Source organism: Meriones unguiculatus, chromosome 1, assembly GCF_030254825.1.
Source record: "Meriones unguiculatus strain TT.TT164.6M chromosome 1, Bangor_MerUng_6.1, whole genome shotgun sequence".
Classification (NCBI taxonomy): Eukaryota; Metazoa; Chordata; class Mammalia; order Rodentia; family Muridae; genus Meriones; species Meriones unguiculatus.
In genome coordinates, this window is record NC_083349.1 from 145,016,442 (window position 1) to 145,041,496 (window position 25,055).

The 25,055-nt window shown below is 54.9% G+C and overlaps 1 protein-coding gene, 1 long non-coding RNA gene and 1 other non-coding gene across 4 annotated transcripts; 1 reads left to right on the forward strand and 2 right to left on the reverse strand.

The window, feature by feature from the left end:
- Positions 1-1,340: 1,340 nt before the first annotated feature.
- On the reverse strand, positions 1,341-6,349 carry LOC132648078 (uncharacterized). The gene is made up of 3 exons (XR_009586457.1): positions 6,103-6,349; positions 5,129-5,560; positions 1,341-1,622 (listed from the first exon to the last, which is right to left on the reverse strand). It is a non-coding gene; the product is annotated as an uncharacterized LOC132648078 (long non-coding RNA).
- Positions 6,350-14,367: 8,018 nt separating this feature from the next.
- Positions 14,368-21,481, forward strand: Fosb (FosB proto-oncogene, AP-1 transcription factor subunit). 2 transcript variants are annotated; one of them, XM_021642196.2, is made up of 5 exons: positions 14,368-15,091; positions 16,956-17,276; positions 17,672-17,779; positions 18,983-19,138; positions 19,279-19,417. In XM_021642196.2, the coding sequence occupies exons 1-5, from the start codon at positions 14,966-14,968 to the stop codon at positions 19,279-19,281; spliced, it is 714 nt and encodes a 237-aa protein (XP_021497871.1). In that variant the 5' UTR covers positions 14,368-14,965; the 3' UTR covers positions 19,282-19,417. The 2 variants fall into 2 exon arrangements, with proteins under 2 accessions (XP_021497871.1, XP_021497870.1); XM_021642195.2 differs by having other exon boundaries at positions 18,983-21,481.
- Positions 21,482-22,280: 799 nt separating this feature from the next.
- Trnastop-uca (transfer RNA opal suppressor (anticodon UCA)) lies at positions 22,281-22,367 on the reverse strand. The gene has a single exon. It is a non-coding gene; the product is annotated as a tRNA-Sec (tRNA).
- Between the last annotated feature and the right edge of the window lie 2,688 nt (positions 22,368-25,055).

Here is a 25,055-nt window from a genome sequence, read left to right on the forward strand (position 1 = left end):
GCCCTTTCTGATTCACCCCCATTTCCGGCTCTCTGTGATCTTCCCGGGACCGGATTCTGGTGTCCCTCAAATTCCCCTCGCAATCCGATACCCAGCAGTTCAGCTCCACACACACCTGCGAATGTATGATCGCCGCGCCAGCTCCCCAGTTCCTGCCTTTACAACCATCTCTTGTAACTGCAGAGGCCCCTCAATTTCTAGCCTCCACACTCCTTTGGTCCAGCCATCTTTAGTGTGTCCCTCAGCACCCCCAAACTGCCGCCACCTCCCACCTGACCTTTCCTGATGTCCTCCAATGTCTCTGAATCCTCCCCAGACTCCTATTCTCTTCCCTCCAACTGGCCCCCAGCAATGCCTCTGGCCTGTCGCCTTGAAACGGTCTCAATGACCCAATCTACTCTCCCATCTCTCCTTTCCTAAGCCAAACCATTCCCCGGGTGCCAGCCCGGCTCGCGGTGGCCCCGCACCCCTCCCGACGCGCTCCCACGCCGAGCCCGGGTTCTCAGGCCCGCGCGCTCCGGGTGGTGGCCCAAAGACCCAGTTTGCAGCTTCAAAACATTCGTCTCCAAGACAACGAGCCCCGCCCCGGGGCGGCTCTTGTGGGAACCCGCCAGCCAGGGCCAGGGGAGGGCGCTTGCAAAGAGGCCGCACTGGGACCTGAGCCCAGGCCTCAAGGAACAGGGGTCATCGCCACGTCCCCACCCCCACCCAGAGTCTCGGCGCACGCACAGACCCGGACACCCGGACACAACAAGGCCAAACAGACTTCGGGACCCTGGAGCAAAAAACAGAAACCAAAACAAAACCAAAAAACAAAACAAAACAAAAAAACCAAAAAACACCGTTAAGAGACTTCAGCCACCAGGAACTGTCAGGGCTGAAGAGATAAAGCAGAGGCCACTCGGCAAGAAGGGCAAGAACCAGCCCCAGAAATAAACACCGAGATAGTGCGATTAAACCAGGCTACCCCAGTGCAGGGACGTCCCTGCTAACAGGATAATCTGGTTTTTGCTCTCCAGGTCCTTCGAGCCCAGCTCCTGGGACTTCCCCTCACCTCCTCTTAGTTTCACATCTGTAAACGCGGGACCTGCATGCGCAGGCCTTAGGCAACAGCTCTGCGGTGACGATGGAAAGAGTCTGACCACCGACCGGGGGACGGTGGTGCTGGCCACCCCACGTGCCATTCCTAACAGAGTCATGCATCTATTGGTCTCCGCTACAGACCAGCCAGAGCACACCCACCTGCGAGTGTGACAAAGCTGACGTCCTTCCACAACCTCTGAGTAGGGGAGGGACCAGACAATAAACTAATGGGTAATAAATACATATAGATGAAGCCAGGCGGTGGTGACGGCACAGGCCTTTAATCCAAACAGAGGCAGAGGCAGGTGGATCTCTGTGAGTTCTGGTCTACAGAGTGAGTTAAAGGACAGCCAGGGCTACACAGAGAAACCCTGTCTTGAAAAAAAAAAAGTTACATAAAATACACCAGCAAATAAATTATAGGAAAGATTAGAGATTAACGAGGGTTTGTCAAGGAGGAAAGTGAACAAGAAAGGCCGGGGAGATGGTTCAGCAGGAAAAGCTGCCAAGCCTGATGATCTGAGTTTGATTCCCAGGACCTACAAGGTAAAAGGAGAGACTCCTGACAGTTGTCCACTCCAGAGCTATGGTGCGCATAGTGCACACACACAAACATGTAACAATAAAATAAACATTTTAATGTAATCAAAAGTATTTTTTAAAGGAAGTCCTTAGTTAGAAGGCACCATTTCTGTAAAAATGGGAGTCGGCTGGGGAGAAGTACGGACACATCTGGCTGAGGATGCGCCCATCAGAGGAAACAACAGGTGCATAGGGATAGTGGTTTAGTTAAAAAAAAAAATACAGCTCTTTCCTAGAATCTTCCAGTGAGGGGCTGGGGCGTGGCTCAGTGGTAGAGCCCCTGCCTGGAATCCCCCAGTGAGGGGCTGGGGTGTGGCTCAGTGGTGGAGCCCCTGCCTAGAATCCCCCAGTGAGGGGCTGGGGGTGGCTCAGTGGTAGAGCCCCTGCCTGGAATCCCCCAGTGAGGGGCTGGGGCGTAGCTCCTGTAGTGTCTGGAAAGCCATGAATGCGGCCAGAGGAGCCTAGCAGGTGCAGAGTGCCTTCCAGAATAGGGATGGGGTCAGTGTAGCAGAGGGAAGTAGGGGAGGGAGTGACCGGCAGGACAGGCGTGTTCTGCAGGCCACACTGAAGTCTTGGACTTTTTACCCAGTACAGAGAACTGAGAGTGTCAGGCTAAGTGCTACACGTGACCAGAATTGGTGGCACACACCTATAACCCCAGGACTTGGAAAGTGGTGGCTGAAGAATCAAGAGTTCCAAGTCCTACTTGGCTACGTGGAGAGTTCAAAGCCACCCTGAGCTGCATGAGACCCTGTGTCAGGCCGACAGAGAACACGGGGCAGCTGGCTGTGTTCGTGCAGCAGAGGCCAGCGGGGCGGTGCCGCAGTGATGTCACCTTGCACTGGGCGGTGCGGCGCCAGCATCCCCTGCAAGCCAGGTGTATCGGTGACAATCTGCAATTCCAGAGCAGAGGCAGAGGCAAGAGGACACCCAGGGCTACTCGGCACACACCCTGTCAGGCACTACCAAGAAAGCGAGCAAGAAAACACAGACTCTGACAACCATGAGCTCCAAGCTGCAGAATTGCTGATGGCCACGCCCCTGGCAAGTCCTTAGCACAGGGCAGCGGCCACCATGACAGCAGCGTATTCACGCATCTGCACACTCACTGTGGCACAAGAGCCCCCAAACACACAAGCAAATGTGCACACACACACACACACACACATCACATGCACACATGTCATATGCAAACACACATCACGTGCACAAACACACACACACACACACACACACACACGTAAAAATAAAAATAAATCTCAGTTACGGTGAAGAGCTCTGCTCCTCACGCAGAGGACCTGGGTTTGCCCTCAGTGGAAGGCCCACAACCTGCTGCAAGTCCAGCTCCAGAGCTGGCTAAGCCCCTTCTGGCTTGCCCAGGCCCCAGGGGGCTGGCGTGTATGCGGTACCCAGGCACAGCTGCAGTGAAGTGCCCAGAATGCCAGTCACTGTTCACGGCTCTGAGGACAGACCCCTCCCTGGCTCGGCACCAACTATAACAAACAGTCCCCGTAGCTACATCCAGGGCTGCACCCCGCCACGTGGGTGTGCCCACAGCTCAGGAGCACACCCAGCAGCCTGCTGTTGGGACACAGCAGGGGGAATGTTGCTTGGTGGGTTCTCGGGTTGTCAGGCCGTCCCCTGTGCTGACTGGGTCACTCTCCTACAGGCAGGCTGGAGCATGTCAAGGGGTGGGCCCGCAGCCTTCCACAGACAGTCACAGTCCTAAGCTCCACCCCACACTTCCTGCTACAGCCTGCTAACCTTAGTCACACATGTATGCCGAGATGGGACACTGGGCTCTTGGGCATGCACGGATGATGCATGATGGTGTGCAGACAAAAGCTCTCTCCTGTCACTTCTGCTGTCTGTGCTAGGAACAGAATCCAGAGTTCTCTGTGCTCTAGAAAAGTGCTCAAAGCCTTTAAGCCACGCCCCAGCCCCTCACTGGGGGATTCTAGGCAGGGCCTCTTCCACTGAGCAACACCCCAGCCCCTCACTGGGGGATTCTAGGCAGGGGCTCTACCTCTGAGCTACACCCCAGCCCCTCACTGGGGGATTCTAGGCAGGGGCTCTACCACTGAGCCACAAACCAGCCCCTCACTGGGGGATTCTAGGCAGGAGCTCTATCACTGAGCTACATTCCCAACTCATTTCTATTTTTGAAACAATGTTTTGTCCAGTTACTGAGGTTGGACTTGAACTGGCTGTACACTTCAGGCAGGCCTCAAATTTGCAGTCTCCACACCTCGGCCTCCTGAATGGCTGGGATACATTTGTAATTACACCTCTTTACCTAGCTGCGGTGGAACTAGCTCTTGTGTGCCCACACGCCTTCACAGAACTGATCCTTCTGCGTGTGGCATCAGGACTTGGCTTTTGGTCAAACAGCACACACACACACAAACATAAACACAGACACCCACACACAAATAATAAACATTAAGTAGAATTTTCAAGTGAACCCATGACTGAGAAAGTCGGTGGGACAGTTGGGTATACAGAGCCCTCCCCCCAGGGGAGGTGCACTTCTTCCAACAGTGTGCATACACTGGCCCATGCTTGCTGGGTACAGCCATTTCCAAGGATTGGCAATTTCAGGGTACCCGGCTCTGCGGGCCTCCGATGTAGGATGTACAAAGGCATCATTTACATAACCTGCCCTCCAAGCAGAACCTGAGAGCTTTACATAACGCATCGCAGTGAGTCACGGCACAGACATGGGGCAGCGACCTGACAAGCCTCGGAGGGGAACCCCCACCCAGGACCGTTACCCGGAAGTGACTCTGTGACACAGAGAGATCATGCGTTCCACAGAGGAGAAAGCAGGGTCAGAGAGTCAGGCCTGCTTGGGGGGGTCACACAGTCAGGATTTAGTAGGGCAAGGGTTGCAGCCCCACCTGGCAGTCGGGGCACACTATAAAAACATTAGTAATAGGAGCTGGAGAGGTGGTTCCGTGGTTATGAGCAGTTGTTGCTCTTGCAGAGGACCTGGGTTCGAGTCCCAACACCCACACAGTGGCTCACCACCATCTGTAACTCCCAGGCACTCGGGTGTTGCACATTCACATACATACGTTAATAAACCAAGAATAGGTTTTTAAAAACTGCCGGTCTACGGCACTGCGTTTCTACTAACTATGAAGTGCAGTTCATTCTCAGCCTCCACTTAAGCTATTTTACATTTTTTTTATTAATCTGTTTTGTGTGGGGTGAATCGGTTTTCCCTTTCCGGCTGTACGGGGTCCCAGGGCTTGAACTCAACTTGTCAAGCTTGGCAGCGAGCGCCTCTGCCGACTGGCCTTCTAGGCAGCCCATGGCACTTTCTACCCACTACCCACCTTACAGAATTTAACGGGGTCACACCTCTCTTGGTAAGAACCACACCCCGGGAAAGGGCTCACAGGACAGAGTGGCAGAGCGGGTACCAGAATCCAGTTTTTCCTCACCACCATGTACATACCTGTGTGCGCCTGCTGCCAGCCAGCCTGACCATAGGGGCCACCAACAAACACCACGATCTCAAACACTTGAGCTCAACTATCTAAACCGGGTGGAGGGGTCGCACGTCTGTGATCCCAGCACTCGGTGGGAGGGGGTTGGCAGAGGCAGTGGGATCTCTGAGTTCGAGGCCAGCCTGGTCTATGGAGCGAGTACCAGGACAGCCAGGTTTGGTTACACAATGAAACCCTGCCTCGAAAAACCAAATTTTTTTAAAAAAAGAAAGAAAAAAAAAAAAGAAATCTCCACAGCTGCAAACTGGCGTGTCCTCGCCGCCTTGAGAACGGGGGAATCGGCCGAACGTCCAAATCCACTGACCGTCCGGGTCGTCCGGAAGGAACTGCTTGTCCCTCCTTGCCGCTCCCGGGTGTCCTCGCGGGAACCAGACCTGCGCCTTTAAGGTGGGGAACAGTCGGCCAGCGTTGCCCAGGCAGCGCCGTGGTGGTTGCCTGGCAACGTCAACAAACCGCCGCTTGGCGGGCGACTCCGCGCGCCTCCCCCCGCCCGCCCGCGCCGACGCGGTGACGACGGCCTGGGGCACGCCGTCGCCTAGCGACGGGAAGGTTGTTTGTCCCCGGCCAAGCGGCGCGACCGCGCTCGGCAACCAGGACCAGCCGGGGCCGACAGACTGGCCGACCGGGGCATGGCAGCGACGGGACACCGCGTCCCCAAATCAGCCTGCGCCCCCTCCTTCCAGGAGCGCCCGTCTATGCAGAGCCTCCCGCGCACTTGACTGTCTCCGCACCCCCAAACCAGGAGAGACGGCCCTCCTCAGGCCTGTCGCCGTGATCTCAGACCCTAGGTTTTGGGGTGTAGTGCTGGGGCAGGGGCATGCCTCCCACCACGGGAGGCCACCTGCACACACGCACAGACCCAGGGACCACAGCCCTCCCTGCCCTCCCTGCCCTCCCTGCCCTCCCTGCCCTCCCTGCCTACCTGTCTCCTCCTGAAGCGGCTGGGAGAGCCTGAGAGTCTGAGAGCTGTCCACCAACTGAGAGGGTGTACCCGCTGGCCCAGCACCCTCCTCCCGGGGCCCCCCATGCTAGAGCTGCATGTGACCAGGGCCGAGGCGAATCTCTGAGCAGACAGAAGCGGGGTGTGACCGCGTGAGTGGAGTTGAGTTCTGGGGACAGTGCCCAGTTGTGTGTGAGGAAGAAAGCCCGAGTGCTTTTCTAGGTAGGTGTGTGTGTGTGTGTGTGTGTGTGTGTGTGTGTGTGCGCGCTCTCGCGCGCTCGCGCGAGTGTGTGGAGTTGTGAATGTGGAAGTGTCTGTGGGTGGTTTCACCTCCAGCGGAGCCATTCTGCCTGTATGTAACCATGTGTGTTCCAACAGACCGCTCACAGGTCCCCTGGGGCTGTAGCTGACAGAGCTCACTTAGCACAGGCAAGGCCTTGGATGCAGAGCCCAGAGCTACAAATTCCCTCTGAGCACCGAACTCAACTTCATTTGCTTGCTTGCTTTCTTTTCTTTTTTCTTTTCCTGTTTCTCTTTTAATCTTCTCCTCCTTTCTCCTCCTCCTCCTCCTCCTCCTCCTCCTCCTCCTCCTCCTCCTCCTCCTCCTTCTGGAAGGGTCTAACCTTGGGCAGACTGCATCAAACTTAACATATAGCCCAAGGAAGGCTCTCCTGCCTTTGCCTTGAGTGCTGGGATTACAGGCGTGAGGCCCCAGCAAAGACTGAGCCAAGCGCCCAACCCAGGACCTCCAGACGAGTGTCTACCACTGGAGTCACAAGCCTGACCCCTTTCTCTGTCTTTATTTATTTATTATTTTTAAGCAGGGTCTTCTTATATAGCCCAGGCTGGCTTTGAATTCTTAATCCTCCTGCCTCAGCCTCCCAAGTGCTGGAATGACAGCCTGTACCGATAGAGCCTACAGTTTTCAGTGTGGCCTGTCTTTTCACTGTACTGTGTCCTGTGAGGGAAGGGCCCAGCTGGGTCATGCACACCCGGGTCCCCAACAACAATTGCTGTGACCTGAGTGTGTGTACATAATCACAGGAGTTCTTCTGGCGTGTCTGAGATCTTTGTCTCCCGTGCTTTGATGGGCTGGAACATGCTCACACACCCACCACGGTGTGGGTGCCCGTGGACTTGAACTGTGGGACTCTGCTCTAGCACTAGGGTCCCTATGCTCCGTCTCTGCCATTTGCCAAATAGTGTAGTATGGCCAGGTGAGGCGCCTCATGCCTGTCATCCCGGCACCCACGAAGAGGCAGGACTCATGCGAGTTCTGGGCTAGCCAAAGCCAGAATGGGACTTTGTGCTTCAAGCTTTCCCCTGGAGAAGGAGGCAAATAATTGTGCCCACTCACAAGACCCTACACAAGATCATACAGAAAATGTTTACAAAGTGTCTGGCACAGCCAGGCATGGCGGCACACACCTGGACCCTGGGACTTGGAGAGCAGGAAGTTTAGGGAAAGTTCCGGGCCAGCCAGGCCTACCTGTTGACACCTTGTCTCAAAAAAACAAAACACAACACAACACACACACACACACACACACAGAGTCTATAAGGCCCCACCTCAAAAACCTCTGAAGTTCATGTTTCAGGGAAGGCAGATGAATGGTAGAGTTTGGGGAATAAGTAGAGACTGGAGTCCGTCACTGGGACCAAGATCTAGAAAAGATGGAGGACAGAGGGCCTGCTGAAAGCAGGCCAGCCTGGGGGCAGGCTCCTGAAAGGGCTTGCCCCAAATGACTGAAAAGGGTGGAGGGCTCTTGAGAAACTGGAACCCTGTGAAGAACTCTGGGAGAGCAGTGACCACAGACAGGGCACGTCGTCCAGGCTAGTCTTGACATGTGATCAATCCTTCTGCCTCAGCCTCCCAACCGTTACAGGTCCATGTTGCCACCATGGATGTATCTACTTGGCTTGTTTCTTTCTGTGCCCCAGGGCCTCACTAGATAGGGATGGCTGCTGATTAAATGTCTGAATTGCCTTTGATCCCAGCACTCAGGAGGCAGAGGCAGGCAGATCTCTGCGAATTCGGGCCAGCCTGGTCTACACAGGACAGCCAGGGCTACACAAAGAAACCCTGTCTTGAAAAATAACAACAAAATACCTGAGTGGCTAATTGGATGAATGGATAGATGGATATGATTCACAGTCCCTGGGCTTTGGGAAGGAGGGGAGGTTTTGGTGGCCAGCACAGGCTAGCCCGGAGCCCTGCCTCTGGGAACCCTTTCTTTCCTTTGTGCCCCCAGCTCTGGGCCATGGAGGGCGTGGAGGGGGCCGGGAAGGGAGTGTCCAGCTCGGTGGCTGCATGCCCTGGACACTGGCCCAGAGTGTCTGGAGGAAGAACAGGGTATCTCAAGCGGCTGAGTCACCTTGGAGAAACCCTGGCCACATACCTGACTGCTGACATCATGTGACCAGGGGAACCCTGGTGGCCTAGACAAGGAGACTGAATCATAGACTGAAATCAGTCACCTTGGGCATGGGTACACGTGGCCACTGGTGACCCCCCGAGACACCCCCAAGTGCTTGTCTGGCCGTGGGGGCGTGCATGCCACATCAGGGTCAGTGAGGGCTCACCAGCCTGAGTCAGGGCCACTGTGGCCACTGCCAAAGACCCTGCCGCCGCCGACCACAGCATCTATGGGGCAGGGAGAGAAAGCTGAGGGGAGAAAGCCAGAGGGGAGGCCCCAGCTGGGGAGAGGGAAGTGCCTGTGGGTGTGACAGGAAGCTGTGGCTTGCAGGCAGTGGCCTGGGGACCTGTGGCAGGGATGCGGAATGGCGTCTTGGTGTTTTGCGTACACAATGTCGAAGTCGAAAGAGAGCAGAAGGGTCAGAGAAGGATGATGGAGTCATCAGACAATGGGCTCTTACACACGCGCACGCAGGCGTGTGCGTGCATACAGAGGCCATTGTGGGAGCCCCAGCCTCCTGCCACCCCAGGGCTGCAGCTCACCACACACAAGCCTGTCCTCCAAGGCTGGCTTCCTCACCCCATTGAGTGGCATCCATAATTCTCATTATGAAGATTGCTACTCCTGGGATTTGATTATCACATTTGATATGAGTAATTTCCACATATGCACTGCAAACCTCTTGCCAGGCACTGTTCTGGGACTATTTGGAAACTGGACCAGGGGAGGGGAGGGGAGGCTTCTTGCGTGCTAGGCGAGCACTGTACCACTGAGTCTGGCCCCAACCTCTCCCTCATAGATTCCAGCCAAGCGCCGCTGCTCCTCGTCCCCAGGCCCCAGACAAGGTCTTACTAAGTTTTTCGGGAGGCCCTCAGCCAGGTCCTTCTGCCTCAGCTTCCTGAGCGCTGGGATTGTATGTATGACTGCTAGACACAGCTAAATATCTGTCAGTGTGTATGTGTACCTTGGGGCAGATGCCTGTCCAACTGTATATACGTCTATACCTTATTTGGTTTCAAAGTCAGGGACAAATGCCTATTTAACGTATCAGAGTGGGCCTGGCTGCCAGGTTCTCCCTACACCCTTCGGCCCCTAACCGTTATAGGGCCTTCCTGGCTGGCATGCCACACCCCCCTACCCTGAACTTCTCCAGCCCAGGGCCTGGGCTGTTCGTCCCTAAGTAATCCAACCATTTTGGCTATCTGCTTTCTTTGTAGCTTTGGCCCCTCTAGCTGCTGCACCTGGTTCCCCCCTCTCTCTCCCTTCCCTTCCTCCCATGCCTCAGGGGCATGACCACTCTGGACTCTCCCAGAGGTTCCTGCCTCTGGCTATGCTCTCCCACATACCTGTAATAAACCTTTCTTCTCAGCACACCTAGAAGCAGTCATTTTCCCTTTTTTTCCTTTTCCTTGTTTTATGTTTTCATTCCTATGCACGTTTCTTTAGATTCTATATTCCTCTCCCCCTCGTTAAAAATACACACATCTAGCCAGGTGGCGCACACCTTTGAGCCCAGCACTAGGGAGGCAGAAGCAGGTGGTGTCTCTGTGAGTTTGAGACCAACCTGGTCTACATAGCAAATCCAGGACAGCCAAGGATACATAGTAAGATCCTGGCTCAAAACAACAATAACAACAATGCACACAGCCCCCCGCAAATCAGAAGACCCTGAGATACAAGGTCTCCTCACCCCCAGCAGCTTGAACAGGGCAGGTGCCAAACATGTATGAAGCAGGAGGATGGGTAATAGTGTGATAGTTCGAAGCTAGCCTGGGCCACAGAGTGAGGTCCTGCCTCAGAAGACAGAAAGACGGTTGGGTATGCTAACACATGCTTGCAATCTAATGCCTGCGATGCTGCCTGGGCTACATGACGATTCCCTGACTCAAAACTGGAGAGATGGCTCAGCAGCTAAGAGAGGGGTCTGTGCACGTCTGTAGCGAGGCCCGGCAGTCTGTGTGCACGCTGTGCCCTGTCCCTGTCTCCCTGTGCACACACACTGGTGGTATATGGTGGTGTCTTCCCTGTGCAGGTGCGTGTCTAGGAAGTGGCTCTGGGTGGCTGTGGGCAGGTGTCTGTGTGTCCCTGCGGTGGCATCTGGCTGTCTAAGCTACTGTGTCAGGGTCTGAGGGCCTTGGGGCAGCCAGAGTGGGTGTTTGTGTGTGTCCTTTATTCCCCTAGCACGAGGAGAGGCTGAGATGGGCAGAACAGTAACGGTCACTCCCTGTCTGCTGCCTGACCCAGTCACTGCCTGCCAGTGGCTGCTGTGTCATCTCTGAGTACCTGTCCTCCCTCCCTCCTGACTGGGGCAGACAGAGGGGGCGTGAGGAACCAGGTGGAGCAGAGTTTGAGGCCAGGCTTCTGTCTGGCAATCTCTGTCATCACTTGTCACCACCCTCCAAGTCTCTTTTAGCCTTGTGTGGTTCCACACCCTCTCTCCATTATTGGTGCAGAGAATCAGGTTTCCCCTAGGTGTTGGAAATCACCCCTTGTCCTTAGACAGGGTCTCTACATAGCCCTGACTATCCGGGAACTCGTGCTCTAGACCAGACTGTCTTTGAATTCAGAGAGATCCACCTGCCTCTCTCTCCCATGTGCTGGGATTAAAGGCATGCACGACCACTCCTAGCAAGATCCAACATATTTACAGTGCTTCTTGGGGCTGGGGAAATATGCTCAGTGGTTAAGAACACTGGTTGCTCTTATGGAGGACCTGAGTTTGGTTCCCAGCACCCCCATGGTGAGTCACAATCATCTAACTTTAGTTCCAGGAAATCCAATGCCCTCTTCTGACTTCTGTGGGCACCAGGCACACACAAAGTGCACATACATACATGCAAAAAATAAAGCAAAACAAAACAAAAACAAAAACAAAAAACCCTCATACACATAAAATAAGTAGCCCTAAAGAAATAATTCAAGTGCTTCTTTGTTTTCTTTTCTGGACTCTGGGCGAGCCCATGGGTTAGGAAACAGTTTTCTCCAAGACTGAAACATTTCATCCTACAGAGAAGCACTTTAAACAGGAAGATGAAAGACTCACAATAGGAAGTCCCTAAAGCTGACTAGAGTTACTAAGTCTCTCCCTGCCAGAGTAAGCAATAAAAGTTGAGAGTCTGCTCTCTCCTGACCTCAGATGGAAGGCAGAAAAGCTGCAAAGAAGACTCTCAGACAAGCCAAGTTGCAAAGGAGACTGAAAAAAGTTCTGTCTGAAAGAAGCAGAACCCAGCCGAGCTGCCTGGAAGAGGCTTAGACCTCCTGAGGTACCTGGAACAGACACCCTCCAGCCTCTCGAGCTGCCTGCAGGCTGTGCTGTGTGCTCCAGGTTCCCAGCTTTGTGAGCTTTCAGCCATGCTGGAATAGGCTTTGGTGATCCAGCTGCCCTGGAGTCATTTCTGCTCCTGTGAGTAACCCCTCACCCATACATATTCCCGTATGTAACCCCAGTAAAGCTCACGGTTCACCAAGCTGGACTCTGGTGGCTTCTGTACTTTGGCCTGTCCTGAGCTGGCTCCCTCTCGGGGGTGAGTGGAATGTGTGTGTGGTATCTCCCCAGGAAAAGTTTTGTTTTACAATAACAGGCCGGGGGTCTCCCGGGCTTGTGCAGTTGCTGATGGCATTTTCCTTAGTGGGTGCTGAAAAGTCAGGATTCTGGCCAGCGATGCACCTCAGCTGGCAGGAGGCCCTGGATTCCACCCTCAGCAGAACATAAACCAGGCCTGGTGCCGATATGGAGGTGGGGACAAGAGGTTCAGAGGTTTATGGTCATCCTCAGATATATACATTACACATATATACATATACGTGTAATACCAGACAAACAGGGTATACTGTCATACATTCACTGCCTGGCATGGTGGCATATGCCTTTAATTCCAACACTCAAGAGGTAGAGGGCAGCCTGGTCTACAGAGTGAGCCCCAGGCCAGCCAGGGCTACAAAATGAGGCCCTATCTCAAAAACAGAAAGAGAGAAAGGAGGTGGGAAGGAGGAGAGAAAAAAGAAGAGGGTATATTCCCAATAGATTCTGTAATATATATATAGAGAGAGACATGTACATATACATACATATTTTTCCCTTCCTTTCTTCTGGAATAATGATTCGAAGCCAGGACTTCACATATGCTAAACATACATTTCACTTTAAGCTACATTCCAGCCCTTATTTCCTTCTTATTAATAATTTATTAATTAATAAATTACTTATTATTGTTGTCGTAAATTACATGTGATTACTGATTGCTTGTGCCTCAGCACACGTGTTAGGTCAGGGAACAATTTTTAGGGGTTGTTTCTCTCCTTCCACCGTGAGTCCCAGGGATGAAACTCAGGTCATCGGTGTTTGTGGCAAGCTCCTTTATCTGTGAATCATCTCACCAGCCCTCATTTTTTCTGTTAGGAAGATATTATTTCCTTAAAACTCTCAAAGTCTTAAGGATTACAAGTGTTATCCTTTAATGGCTCAACACTGGACCTGACACTTGCTGATTGCTAAACACATGCCACCAATAATAATAATAGAATTAATAATAATAATTTCTATTATTTTCGAGATAGGGTTTCTCTGTGTAGCCCTGGCTTTCCTGGAACTCCCTTTGTAGACCAGGCTGGCCTTGAACTTACAAGCTACTGCCTCCCAAGCGAAAGGCATCCACCATTACCCATGGCTACCAACAATTATTATTATTGTTCTTAATTACAACAACAATACTTATTATTGTTATTAATTGTTCTTAATTATTGTTCTTATATAATTACACTTTCCTTTCTGTCTCTCAGGCTAAGCAGGAAGGTGTGGTTTTCAACATCATTGAGCCTGAAGGACTCATCGGAGGCGGGGGGTCCCACCTGCTTCAGGGTCCCCAGATTCAGCGACCCCGGAAGCCACCTATCCTTTGCTTAGCTGTGAGCACTTAAAATTTAGCTCAAGGAGGGAAGCACATTTTTCCTTTTTTTTTTTTTCATATGAAGGAGAATATAGAAAACAAAAAGAGAGAGATAGAAAACAAAAAGAATAGAGAGAGACATGGTGGAGGGTCCCCAGGAAAGAAAGCGAAGAGGAGAGAGCAAGAGAGGAAAGTGGGAGAGGAAGAGAGAGCAGGAAGCACATTTTTCAAGCTCAGCGAATCAGGAATAATCTGGGACAAAGCTAGTGGGGATGGACTCCATCCTTACCTCTGTCTACACCTGGGACCCTCACAATCCCTCCAACCTGTCTGCGCCTCAGTTTCCCCTCCTAGGCTGACTACAACCACCTCACTAGGATCTGCGCTGGGGACCTGCTCTCTTCTACCAGTGGGGGCGCTGCACCGGCTTGGGGAGGATGGGGTCCCAGGGGTAAGCAGGCTTGGGCATCTGGGGTTACACCTTTCCCAGCCGGGGTCGGTGGGGGGCCTTCCCGGGGAGTTCAGGCGCCAGTCAATCTCAGCCCCCGGAGCGGCGTGGCACTGCGCAGGCGCGGGCGGGTTCCGCACAGCGCAGCGGCGGCGGGCGCGCGCCGGAGCGAGGGATTCCCTCTGACGTCATTGCTAGGATACCAAACAAACACTCGGCCGCGCCGGCCGAGCTCCTTATATGGCTAATTGCGTCACAGGAACTCCGGGGAGGGCGCGGCGGGATCCCCTCCCATGGAGCCCCTCAGAATGCAGCCTTGGAGACCCCCTGGACCCCCCGGGTCACCCTATGGTCAAGTGGCCAGTGCACGAGGCCCTAGGGGTCGCCCCAAGGGGTTCGGGCGGCAAACGAGGAGTGTTCGGGAGGTTTGTGCATGGAGCGGAGGGTGACGCAAGCAGGGGGGCGGGTCCCGGACGCATAAATTCAGCCCCGCGGCTCCCGGCTTCATTCATTAAGACTGGAGCGGTTACACCGGGTACACGCGGAGCCGGAGCTTGCGGGACTGGACTACTGCGGACTCTTCTTCTTGGCGGCGGTGAAATTTCTATATAGATGTAGCTATCTATTTAAACCGGAGAGAAAGTTTTGTGGGTTTCTTTTTTGCAAAGAGTCCTTCTAGATCGTCCTTCCGTCTCGTCCTGAGGATAGACTTACTTTCTGTGGGCTTCTGGATCGCGCCCCTCTGCCATCCTTCAGCTCTTGGGACGCCCGGAAAGGATTGGAACCGGATCCGAAGCGCGCACTGAGCGGCGGGTCTCTGGGCGGGGAGCGATCCCCGCGTCGCCCCCCGTGAAACCGACGCAGGTTGGACTTTCAGGAGGCACAGCGGCAGCCCGAAGGGGACCTGGGCGCTCGCGGAGGGTCCTCGCATCGAAACCTGCGCAGCTCTCTGAGCCGGAGCTAAGCTTCCCCGCGCAGCGCACTTTGGGGACGTGTCCGGTCCACTCCGGACTTATAGCTCCTTCCACTCGGCCATAGCCTTGGCTTCCCGGCGACCTCAGCGTGGTCACAGGGGCCCCCCTGTGCCCAGGGAAATGTTTCAAGCTTTCCCCGGAGACTACGACTCCGGCTCCCGGTGTAGCTCGTCGCCCTCCGCCGAGTCTCAGTACCTGTCTTCGGTGGACTCCTTCGGCAGCCCGCCCACCGCCGCCGCCTCCCAGGTAAGTTCTCGAGGGCAAAGATGCTATTGGTGGTCGTGGAAAAAAACGATTTCTTTAGGTCTAAAGTGTGGGTTGAGCATCCTCTCAAATAGAGAAGCGCCGAAACCAAAACAAAACAGGATCTGAGAAAGCAAGAGGCTCGGTTTGCACTTTGGTTTTTGTTGTTTGCAAACTGCAAAGAAGGGCGAGATTTTTGCAACGGGTTGTGTGCGCGGAGCGCGGGAATGGAATGCAGTTGGGCAACCGCTGGCGATGCCCTGTGCAAAGTATCCGCGGTGGTTAGCAGAAGCGGAGAACTTTGAGCTGAGCTCCGGCTCCCTAATCCAGGGCTAAGCGAGTGTGGGGCGGGGAGAAGCCCAGAGAAGCTTCCAGGAGCCTCCTCCCCTTCCCTTCTCCTTCCAAGCGCCGACTGCAGGGCCGCGCTCGCCCTCCGCCCGGCTGGAGTTCGAGCCTCGAACCCCGGTCACGCTGCCTCCGCCTCCTGCGCGGAGACGTAACGGGGGACCCGTGCGTAAGGGCTGACGCGCTGGAATCCTCCGTCTGACGCGGGGCACGCACGGCGCGTAGCGCCCCCTCCGCCCGCCCCGCCCCTGACGTCCCGGGCACGTTCTATTTTGGAACGCCGAGGCCACGTTGCTAAGGGAGGAGGCAGCGCGGCTTTCTGATTGGCTGCCGCGGAGCGGGCTTTGGCTAATCAACGTCCTCTTCCTATTTGTAGAGCGCAGCTCCCTTCCCAGCTTTTTGTGGTTCTTCTGTGCTCGCGTCTCCGAGGGGCAGAGCTAGGGGGTTCTTGTCGCGATCGGGCGATTCTGGGCCACGCCATGGGTTTCCGCGGGCCTTGTGGGGACTCGGTCCCTCTGCTGTCAGAAGCGAGAGGCTTCTGGCCGAGTGCTAGCGCCCCCAAGGGGAACCGGGAGGCCGTCACCCCCTCTCCAGGCACGCTCACAAGCGCTCTCTGCGCTCCGGACACCCGGTCCAATCGGGGTGTTCAAACACTGGAAGGGCCGGCCCGCGCAGAGGTAGCCAGGTGGTCTCTAAAAGGTCCGCCTTCCCCACGTTCCCAGGGCCCCGATTGGCCAGGGATTCAGTCCTGCCCTCGCCACGCCCCCTAGAGTAGTTAAGCCTCTAGGATTCCACTTGCGGGAAGGGGCGGGGGTGATGGACGCTTATTGGGTTTGGGGACGTAGAGCCTGAATCACCCCCATCCCCTGCAAAACAGTTTGAGGGATCCTCGCTCTCACTTTTCTCTACCCGTCAGTCCAACGAAACCTGTCACTTGGTCTCACTGGGGAAGAGACTGATACTCGGAAGGGACGCTCTCAACTCTTAGGCCGGTCCCCCAAACACCATTGGAGCTGGGATCTCCGCCCCTGCGGGAGCCCTCATACAGTGCGGGGTGTGTTTGTGTGTGGAGTGGAGAGAAAGGCTTGGGCTAAGGCCTTTCCCTCTCCCTCCCTCTGCGGTGGGGGTGGGGTGTTGTGACTGTGTGTGTGTGTCTGAGTGTGTGTGGCTCCATCCACGGAGGTTCTGTCATCAGGCTCTGTCCAGCCTCCTCTCTACCCCCCCACACACCTAAGAGTCACCAACCCGGGGTGTGATTCACCACCCGCTGGAACCGTGCAACCTTTCCCCGAGGAAGAAGGAGGAGGTAGAAGGCAGTTGAGCAGAATCCTCTCATTAACCACTGCGTCACGGTGTAGTGGAAGGGCGGGCGGTGTGGCTTTTTGCCTGTGACACACACATCCACACCCGCTCACCCTGTGCTCACTCACAGGGGTCGGTGTGTGTTATGTGTGTTGGGCGTGTGTGTGTCGGTGGCTTTGTTTGTGTGTCTACGCCTGTGTGTGTATGTCTCACCCCGTAGGAGTGCGCCGGTCTCGGGGAGATGCCCGGCTCCTTCGTGCCAACGGTCACCGCAATCACCACCAGCCAGGACCTCCAGTGGCTCGTCCAACCCACCCTCATCTCTTCCATGGCCCAGTCCCAGGGACAGCCGCTGGCCTCGCAACCTCCAGCTGTCGACCCTTATGACATGCCAGGAACCAGCTACTCAACCCCAGGCCTGAGTGCCTACGGCACTGGTGGGGCAAGCGGAAGTGGCGGGCCTTCAACCAGTACAACCACCAGTGGACCCGGGCCTACCCGCCCAGCCAGAGCCAGGCCCAGAAGACCCCGAGAAGAGACGGTAAGTATGAGGCCTCAGGAGCTGATGGGGGGAGCCTAGGGATGTGAGCTCAGCTTGCAGAGTGCCTGTTAGCATGCATGAAGGAGAGGGCCAGCACAGCATAAACCAAGACCTGTTCTGCAGACTTGCAACCCCAGCTCTCCAGAGGTGGAGGCAGGAGGAGGGGCGTTTGAGGCCAGCCTGGACTGCAGGAGTTGGCCTGGGGGTGGGGGAGGTGGGAGGAGGCAACAGTAATGCAGTCACCGTTAAGCTGGGGGTCCTTTGGGGCCCCAAGATCGAAGGAACTTCATCCTCCCTTCTTTCCTGCCAGTGAGGAGTAGTTTAGGGGGAGAGGAGTTTTCTCGGGGCTGAGAGAGGGATCCCCAAATCTCACAGTCCTCATCTCTTTGACTCAGCTTACTCCGGAAGAGGAGGAGAAACGAAGGGTTCGCAGAGAGCGGAACAAGCTGGCTGCAGCCAAGTGCAGAAATCGTCGGAGGGAGCTGACGGACCGACTGCAGGCGGTAAGGAGGGGTTCTGGGGGCTGTTCTGCCCCCTGTTTCTCACTGAGCCTGTGTCCTGAACCAGGGTTCCCCCTTAGGGAACGAGGGTCAATGCTGAGTGGCTTCATATGCATACTCAGACCCTTACCTGCTGACTTTCTGTTCCCCCCTTTCCCTGGCTTTCTCTCAGCCCAAGGGGACAAGATGGAGGAGATGGTTCTCTCAATTTGTCTTGGCTAAAGACGAATTTTTGCCTCCATGCCTTTATTTTTATTTTTTTCTGAGATGGGGCTCTGCCCCCTCTCCCAACTTGATAGCCCCAAGTCCCAGCTCTGTGAGTCCTGAGATGCCATCATCCTCTGCCTCCAATTCAATTATTTCATGCTAGGTCAGTTTCTTACCTGATGCCCCAGCCACCTACAGTTCTGAGCCTGAGCCGGTGGCGCCCAGCAAACCCACTTCTTTCCTCCTTCCACCTCAGTGCGAGGCTCCCCCCTGCGCCTTTATGCCTGCAGGCCATTCTCTTGCCCCTTTAAGCCGGGGCACATCTCTGCCTTCCTGCTGGGAGGCTGGAGGAAATGGGTAACAGAACCACACTAAAAACAGCACATAACCTTTGTTTACTCGCTCCACTGTTTTTCTTTAAAAAAAAAAACAACTTGTTTCCTTTATTTATTTATTTGCCTCTGTTTGAGTGTGTGCAGGTGTGCCAGAGCACACACATGGAGGTCAGAGGGCAGTTTTCAGAGTTGGCTCTCTCCTTCCACCTTGTGGGTCCCGGGAATCAGCTCAGTTTGTCAGGCTTGCTGGCTTGTCGCCTGAGCCATATTGTCCCCTTCGCCCCTTTAAGGCAGAGTGCTACTTAGTACAGGTTTCAAAGCCATAGTCCTCACTGCTGCCTTAGCCTCTGAATGCTGGGGTCAGAGGCGTTTTCACCCCCACACCGGCTCTGGAATTTTTGGCCATCAGAGACTTGCATTCTTGCCTGGCCTTTTCCCAACCATCTGTTGGTCAGATGGGGAAACTGAGGCTCCGAGTCGCGTAGTCTACCAGGAGTCCCTCTCAGGGGGCGTTCCCCTCAGTCGGGAGGGAGCTGTCCAGCCCTCCCCGCGCCCCCTCAGCAGCTAGAGTGTGTGTGGTGGTGGGTGAGCCACTTCGTGCAGCCGCTGACCAACGCCTCCTTTCTTCTGTCTCCCATGACCTGGCCCTGCTGGCCTCCATCAGGAAACGGATCAGCTAGAAGAGGAAAAGGCAGAGCTGGAGTCGGAGATAGCGGAGCTGCAGAAAGAGAAGGAACGCCTGGAGTTTGTCCTGGTGGCCCACAAACCGGGCTGCAAGATCCCCTACGAAGAGGGGCCGGGGCCAGGCCCGCTGGCCGAGGTGAGAGATTTGCCAGGGTCAACATCCGCTAAGGAAGACGGCTTCGGCTGGCTGCTGCCGCCCCCTCCACCACCGCCCCTGCCCTTCCAGACCAGCCGAGACGCACCCCCCAACCTGACGGCTTCTCTCTTTACACGCAGTGAAGTTCAAGCCCTCGGCGACCCCTTCCCCGTTGTTAGCCCTTCTTCGTACACTTCCTCGTTTGTCCTCACCTGCCCGGAGGTCTCAGCGTTCGCCGGCGCCCAACGCACCAGCGGCAGCGAGCAGCCGTCCGACCCCCTGAGCTCGCCCTCCCTTCTTGCTCTGTGAACTCTTTAAGACAAACAGAACAAACAAACGCGCAAGGAACACGGAGGAGGAGGAGGGGAAGGTGCAGTCAGGGGCTGTGTGTGGACCCCTTGACTCTTCTGTCTGACCGACTGCCACCTCCGCCGCCCGACACGACGGAAGCACCTCTTTTGTGTTTTGTGCTCCGGTCTCTGCGCCCCGGCCAGGCCGGAGAGCTGGTGACTCTGGGAACGGGGGTGGGGCGGGGTGGACACCCCTTCTGCAGATAACTGTTTGTCCTTTCACTTCAACTTCTGGGGATGCACGGCTGGGGGGCTGGGTGGGACGCGACGCCCACTTTTGGCGTCTCGCGTGAGGCCGGAGGGGAAAGGGTGCTGGGTGTGGGGTGCGGGGTGGGCTTCAGGTCGAGTGGCCTGCACCCCCAGAAAGGCCCAACGAGGAAACGGCAGCCCTGTCCTTCTCTCTCCCCTCCGCCCAACCACCCTCCAGGGTGCAGGGTGACCATGAGAGCGCCCATTTGCCCCCTCGGGCCTTAGCTGATTAACCCAACATTTCCAAGAGGCCAAAACCTCCGGGACGAACTGAGCCCCCGACCGAGGGACGTCGCTGCCCGCTTTGGGAGTCCGCTACCCCCACTTCCAGCTGATTCTAAAATGTGAACCCCTATCTGACCGTCCAGCCTTTCCCTCCTGGGAAAGCCGGCTCGGGCTGGACGTTTCCCTCCTGTTGCAGAGCCCCCTCGCAGCCCGCGCCCACCCCTGCAGTGTTCCGCCCTGCCCCCCGTCGCCCTCGGCCGTCCTCGTTGGGCCTTTCTGGTTTCAGGCAGCAGGGGGCGCTGCGACGCCCGTCTTGCTGGAGCGCTTTATACTGTGAATGAGCGGCCGGACTGCGGGGTGCGCCGTGGGACTGACCCCCGACCCTCCAAACCCTTCCCTGGGCCTCCCTTCCCTCCAACTGCCTCCTTCCTCCCCTCGACGGGGAGTTAAACCCAACGGAGTGACAGTGATGCGTCCCAGTGGCCTTGCTCGGGCCCCAGACTCCTCCAAGGCCTTCTTCGCCTTCCCCAGCCTAGGACGCCAACTTCTCCCGCCCTGGAGCCCCGCATCCTCTCACAGAGGTCGAGGCAAATTTCCAGAGAAGTTTTCAGGGCCGAGGCTTTGGCCCCCTTTCCCTTCATATCTGAACCCCCAAATATTTTTGGACTGGCATACTTTAATTGGGGGCTGAGTTCCCACTACCCCACTCCATCCAGTTCCTCCAGCCCCAAATATGGGTCCTGGCTCCTCCCTCCAGCTTTCACCTCGTGAGAATTCCACGAGTTAGATTTCTATTTTTTAATATTGGGGAGATGGGCCCTACTGCCCCCCTCCCTTTGTGCTGCATGGAATACATTCCACACCCTGTCCTGGGTCCTTGGTTGCAATCCTAATCCCACCTCCTCCCCCCCAGGCTATTTATCCCTTCCCTGGTTCCCGGAAAGCACTTATATCTATTATGTATAAATAAATATATTATATATGAGTGTGTGCGTGTGTGTGCGCCTGCGTGCGTGCGTGCGTGTGTGCGTGCGTGCGAGCTTCCTCGTTTGCTGTGGAGTTGGAAACTTTTGGGGATTGGAGTCCGACTTTCCGGCTGTCCCTCCCCTCACGGTCACTTTTTGTCCTTGTTGCCCCGGCCCTCTGGCTGTCGGAGACAGTCCCTGTATCTTTTCTCAGTCTGTTTTGCTCTAACCTCTTTCTCACTGGCCTCGATGTGTCGTTAATCCTGGGTTTGTTGGGGACATGCATTTTTATTTTTGTGAGTAAGTGTGACAATCTGTATCTTTGAAATTTCTGGGTGGGAATGTATGATCATCAGGAGAAAGGCCTGCCGCTGCCGACCACAATTCATTGACTCCATAGCCCCCTACCCTTGCTGTATTTGTGACGTTGTGTGTATGTGTGTGTGTGTATTTTGCACCTGACCCCGGGGGTGCTGGGGCAGTCTAGCACTGAGCAGCTCCCCTCCCCCCTTGGTTCTGCACTGTCGCCAATAAAAAGCTTTAAAAAAAATCTATCTATCGGGCCTAAGTGTCTTTTTCCTGGGCATCTATTCCATTGCTCCCTTTCAGCAAGACAGAGTGACAGATACTTGTGAGGCCTCCCTGTGGTCCCAGGCTGAGCCGCCCACTGAGAGAAGTAAGGGGCAGAGAAGCGCGAGGTGCTGATCTAGCGAAAGACTTCTTGGTTCAGGACACCGGGAAAGCGAGGTGTGGTGGGGCACACTTGTAATCCCAGCATTTGGGAGGTGGAGGCAAGGGGATCAGGAGGTCAGGTAGAGGACAGATGCCAGGGGCAAAGACCTGCTCCGGAAAGGGGGGCAGGCGGAAGTGGGGAAGGAGAACGAGTGGCCCTCAGGGAGCTCCACAGAATACCGGTCTTCGAACACAGAGTCCCGGCGTGCTCTTGAAGGACTGGGCACACCAGAGGGGGCTCTGAGGTCTGGGGCCCCAGCTAGGTCCCCACCCTCGCTCCCCCGTCAACCCCGTGCTCCAGCAGCTGTGTGTCAAGGTCACCCTGGTCAGGGCTCCTCGTGAGGTGAGCCTGCAGGCTCGGCTCTGCTCCGGAACTCAGTAAGTTCACAGCGGCCGCAGGCCGAGCTCTCTACCGGCCGCCTCATGAGACTAGGGCTAACGGTGTGGCCACAGCTGTCCCCTGTCACCGCGCAGAGCCAGGCCGAGTCAGCAAGTGTGTGACTAAATCCACAAGCGAGCAAAGTGACTGGGCAAAGGAGCAGTTGACGGTAATCAGGAGGAGGAAAAGAGACTGCGAAGGCGAGGGGCTCAGCGAGCCTTGCAAAATGGGATAGATACTCCCGCCCGAAAGGTGGAATTGAACCACTCTGTCGCTAAACAGCTACAGGTTTGAAGCCTGCACCCCAGACCACTGAGGATCATCCGGGCAGGAAAACTTCCTTTCTACGGAGTATATAAAGACCAAGGAGAAGAAAAATTATCACTTATGGTGATTAATTAATCGAATAAAGGAAACGCTATAATTAATTCTGATGTTTTTACTCGACTTTTCACCTCTTATCGGAGCGTATTTTTCTTTGCCAAGTGTTCTGGAATGGCCTTACTAGCGGAAAACAAGAAGCCTCATTTGCATAGCGCCTTGCATTCTGGGAAGCGGCACCTACCTCGCCCACCTCCCTAGCCGAAGAGAACCGGAATTTCTCTGCAAACCGAAAAGTCAGCTGCAGCTTTTTGTGTGCCTGTTTGTTTGTTTGTTTTTGAAGGGAAAACTCCTCAGGCGGTACTTGGAAGCCCCTTCGGGGCAGAATTGGAGTGTTTCTGTGAGGGAGAGGCGCCTCGCCCTCGCGTCTAGTGGCGCGCGGCCGCAGAGCGACACCTGCTGTTCTCTTGTGGAACTGCAAGTGCGTCCCAAGGACCCAAACTTTCCACACTGGAAACCATCCCCATCCATCCCCGCATGTTTGGGCCAGGGAAACTGAGGCACAGACACGGATAGCATCGCAGTCGAGCCCTGCAGCCCAGCTCCCTGGGGGAAATGAAGCCGACACCATCATTATTACTATGTAATTACCAACACTGGTTTTGTTGTTGTTTCCTTGAGGTTTTTTGGGGGCCGGGGCCGGCTCTAACTCTAGCCTTGGCTGTCTTGAAGTTCGTTATGCAGCCGGGGTTTGTCTGGACTTCGAAGCGAGCTCCCTGTCTCGGCCTCCCAAGTGCTGGGAGTTTAAACCATCACCTACACGGAAGCTGAAACATCGAGGTTCTCTCCCAGAGCCCTCACTTCTGCCCTTGAACCCCCACCCCACCCTGCTGGTCCTCCCGGACCACGTGGCCCCTCACCCTGGCCTCAAACGCCCCCACCCCGTACGGCCCCCCTGTCCTGACCCGGTTTAAACGGCAGTAAGCTGTCTCTGCCTCCCCCGCCACACGCCGCCGAGCCCCCGCTGGCTTTTCGCTCACTGTCTGACTGCTTAGACGGTCTTTCACGGAGCCCCGGTTTCTCCCTAGGGCAGCGGCTCTCCGCCTTCCTCACTCTGCCACCCTCTCCTCACGTTGTGGTGACCCCCAACCAGAAGACGATTTCCGTCGGTCCTTCACAGCTGGGATCTCGCTGATGTTAGGAAGCGTGAGGTAAAATGTCTTAGACGACCCCTGCGGAAGTGTCATCCCACCCCAAAAGGGTCGCGACCGCAAGCTGCCCTGGAGGAATCACGGTAGGTCGGCTCCCTGGACGGCCACTGGGGGGCGCTCGATGACGGCTACCTCAGGGCTCAAACTGTCAGGATGCTGGGCTAGGCCTGGGGGCTTTAGGGTTCTTGGAGCCATTATTCACCAGGGCCCTCCCCTCATCTCGATTCTTTGATGTAAACACTCTGACTTAGGAAAGATGTTACAGAAGGCATCTCTAGAAAGCATAAAGTAAACTTTAAAAAACAGTGTATTCTTGACCGTGCATGCATGCGGAAAAAATGACTTGCAGTTCCCTCCTGTGGGTTGGGGGATAACCTTTACCCTTTGGGCCACCTTGTCATTTTTGTGTGCATCTACGTATGGTCCTGGGGATGTGACCTATGACCTCTCCTCTCCGTTTCATCAGCTCGCTGCTGCACTGAGCAGCATTCCCACTGTGCAGACTCTGTCTATAACTCCTTCTCGGCACTTCCACATCTATTGCCTACAATGACATGTCCAGGAAGAGGTAAGGGATGAACTAACGAATCTTAACATTTTTGTGTTGTCTTTGCTGTTTATCTATTTCTGACAAACAGTACTGGCTTGCTTCCAAGGTGGCAAGTAACATTTCTTTATAAAAGTTACTTTATAAAGTAATATTTCTTTATAAAAGATATTTTTTCCTTTTTTATTCTTCTACTTATTTATTGTGCTGAGGATGGAATTCAGGGCCCTTTGCAAGCTAAGTCTACCACTGAGCCACACTCCAGCCCCTCACTGGGGGATTCTAGGCAGGGGCTCCACCACTGAGTTGCATACTTAGCCTTTGGTCTTTTGAGTCTTGCTACAGCTCAGTTTGGCTTTGAATTATGTAGCTGGCCTGGGACACAGTTCTGGGATTACAAGTGTGTACTACCATGTCTGGCTTCCCATTGCTTTTTTTTTCTCTCTCTCTCTCCTGTGTCAGGCATCTCTGGGTATTAACCCCAGGGCCTTATATATGCTCTTCCACTGAACTACATGGATCTCACAAGGGAATGACTGACATTTGGAAAACAATATCATTATTGTAACTATCCAACTAATCTTAGAAGTTTCTAAAACTGAGCATTTCTGCTGGGTCACACTTGGAAAATGTACTTTTTGTATTCTTGTTATGTGTGTGTGTGTACACAGAACATAGCACAATGTGGAGGTCAGAGGACAACATCATGGGGACAGGATTTCTGTTTTGGTTTTCGTTTTTGTGTTTTGTTGTTTCTGGAGACAGCGTTTCTCTGTGTAGCCTTGGTGTCCTGCACTCACTTGGTACACCAGGTTGGCCTTGAACAAAGCAATCCACCTGCCTCTGAGTGCTGACACTAAAGGCATGTGCCACCACACCTGGCTTCATGGTGACAGTTTTGTCTTCCAACTTTATTGCCTTTATTTATTTAGTTTTTT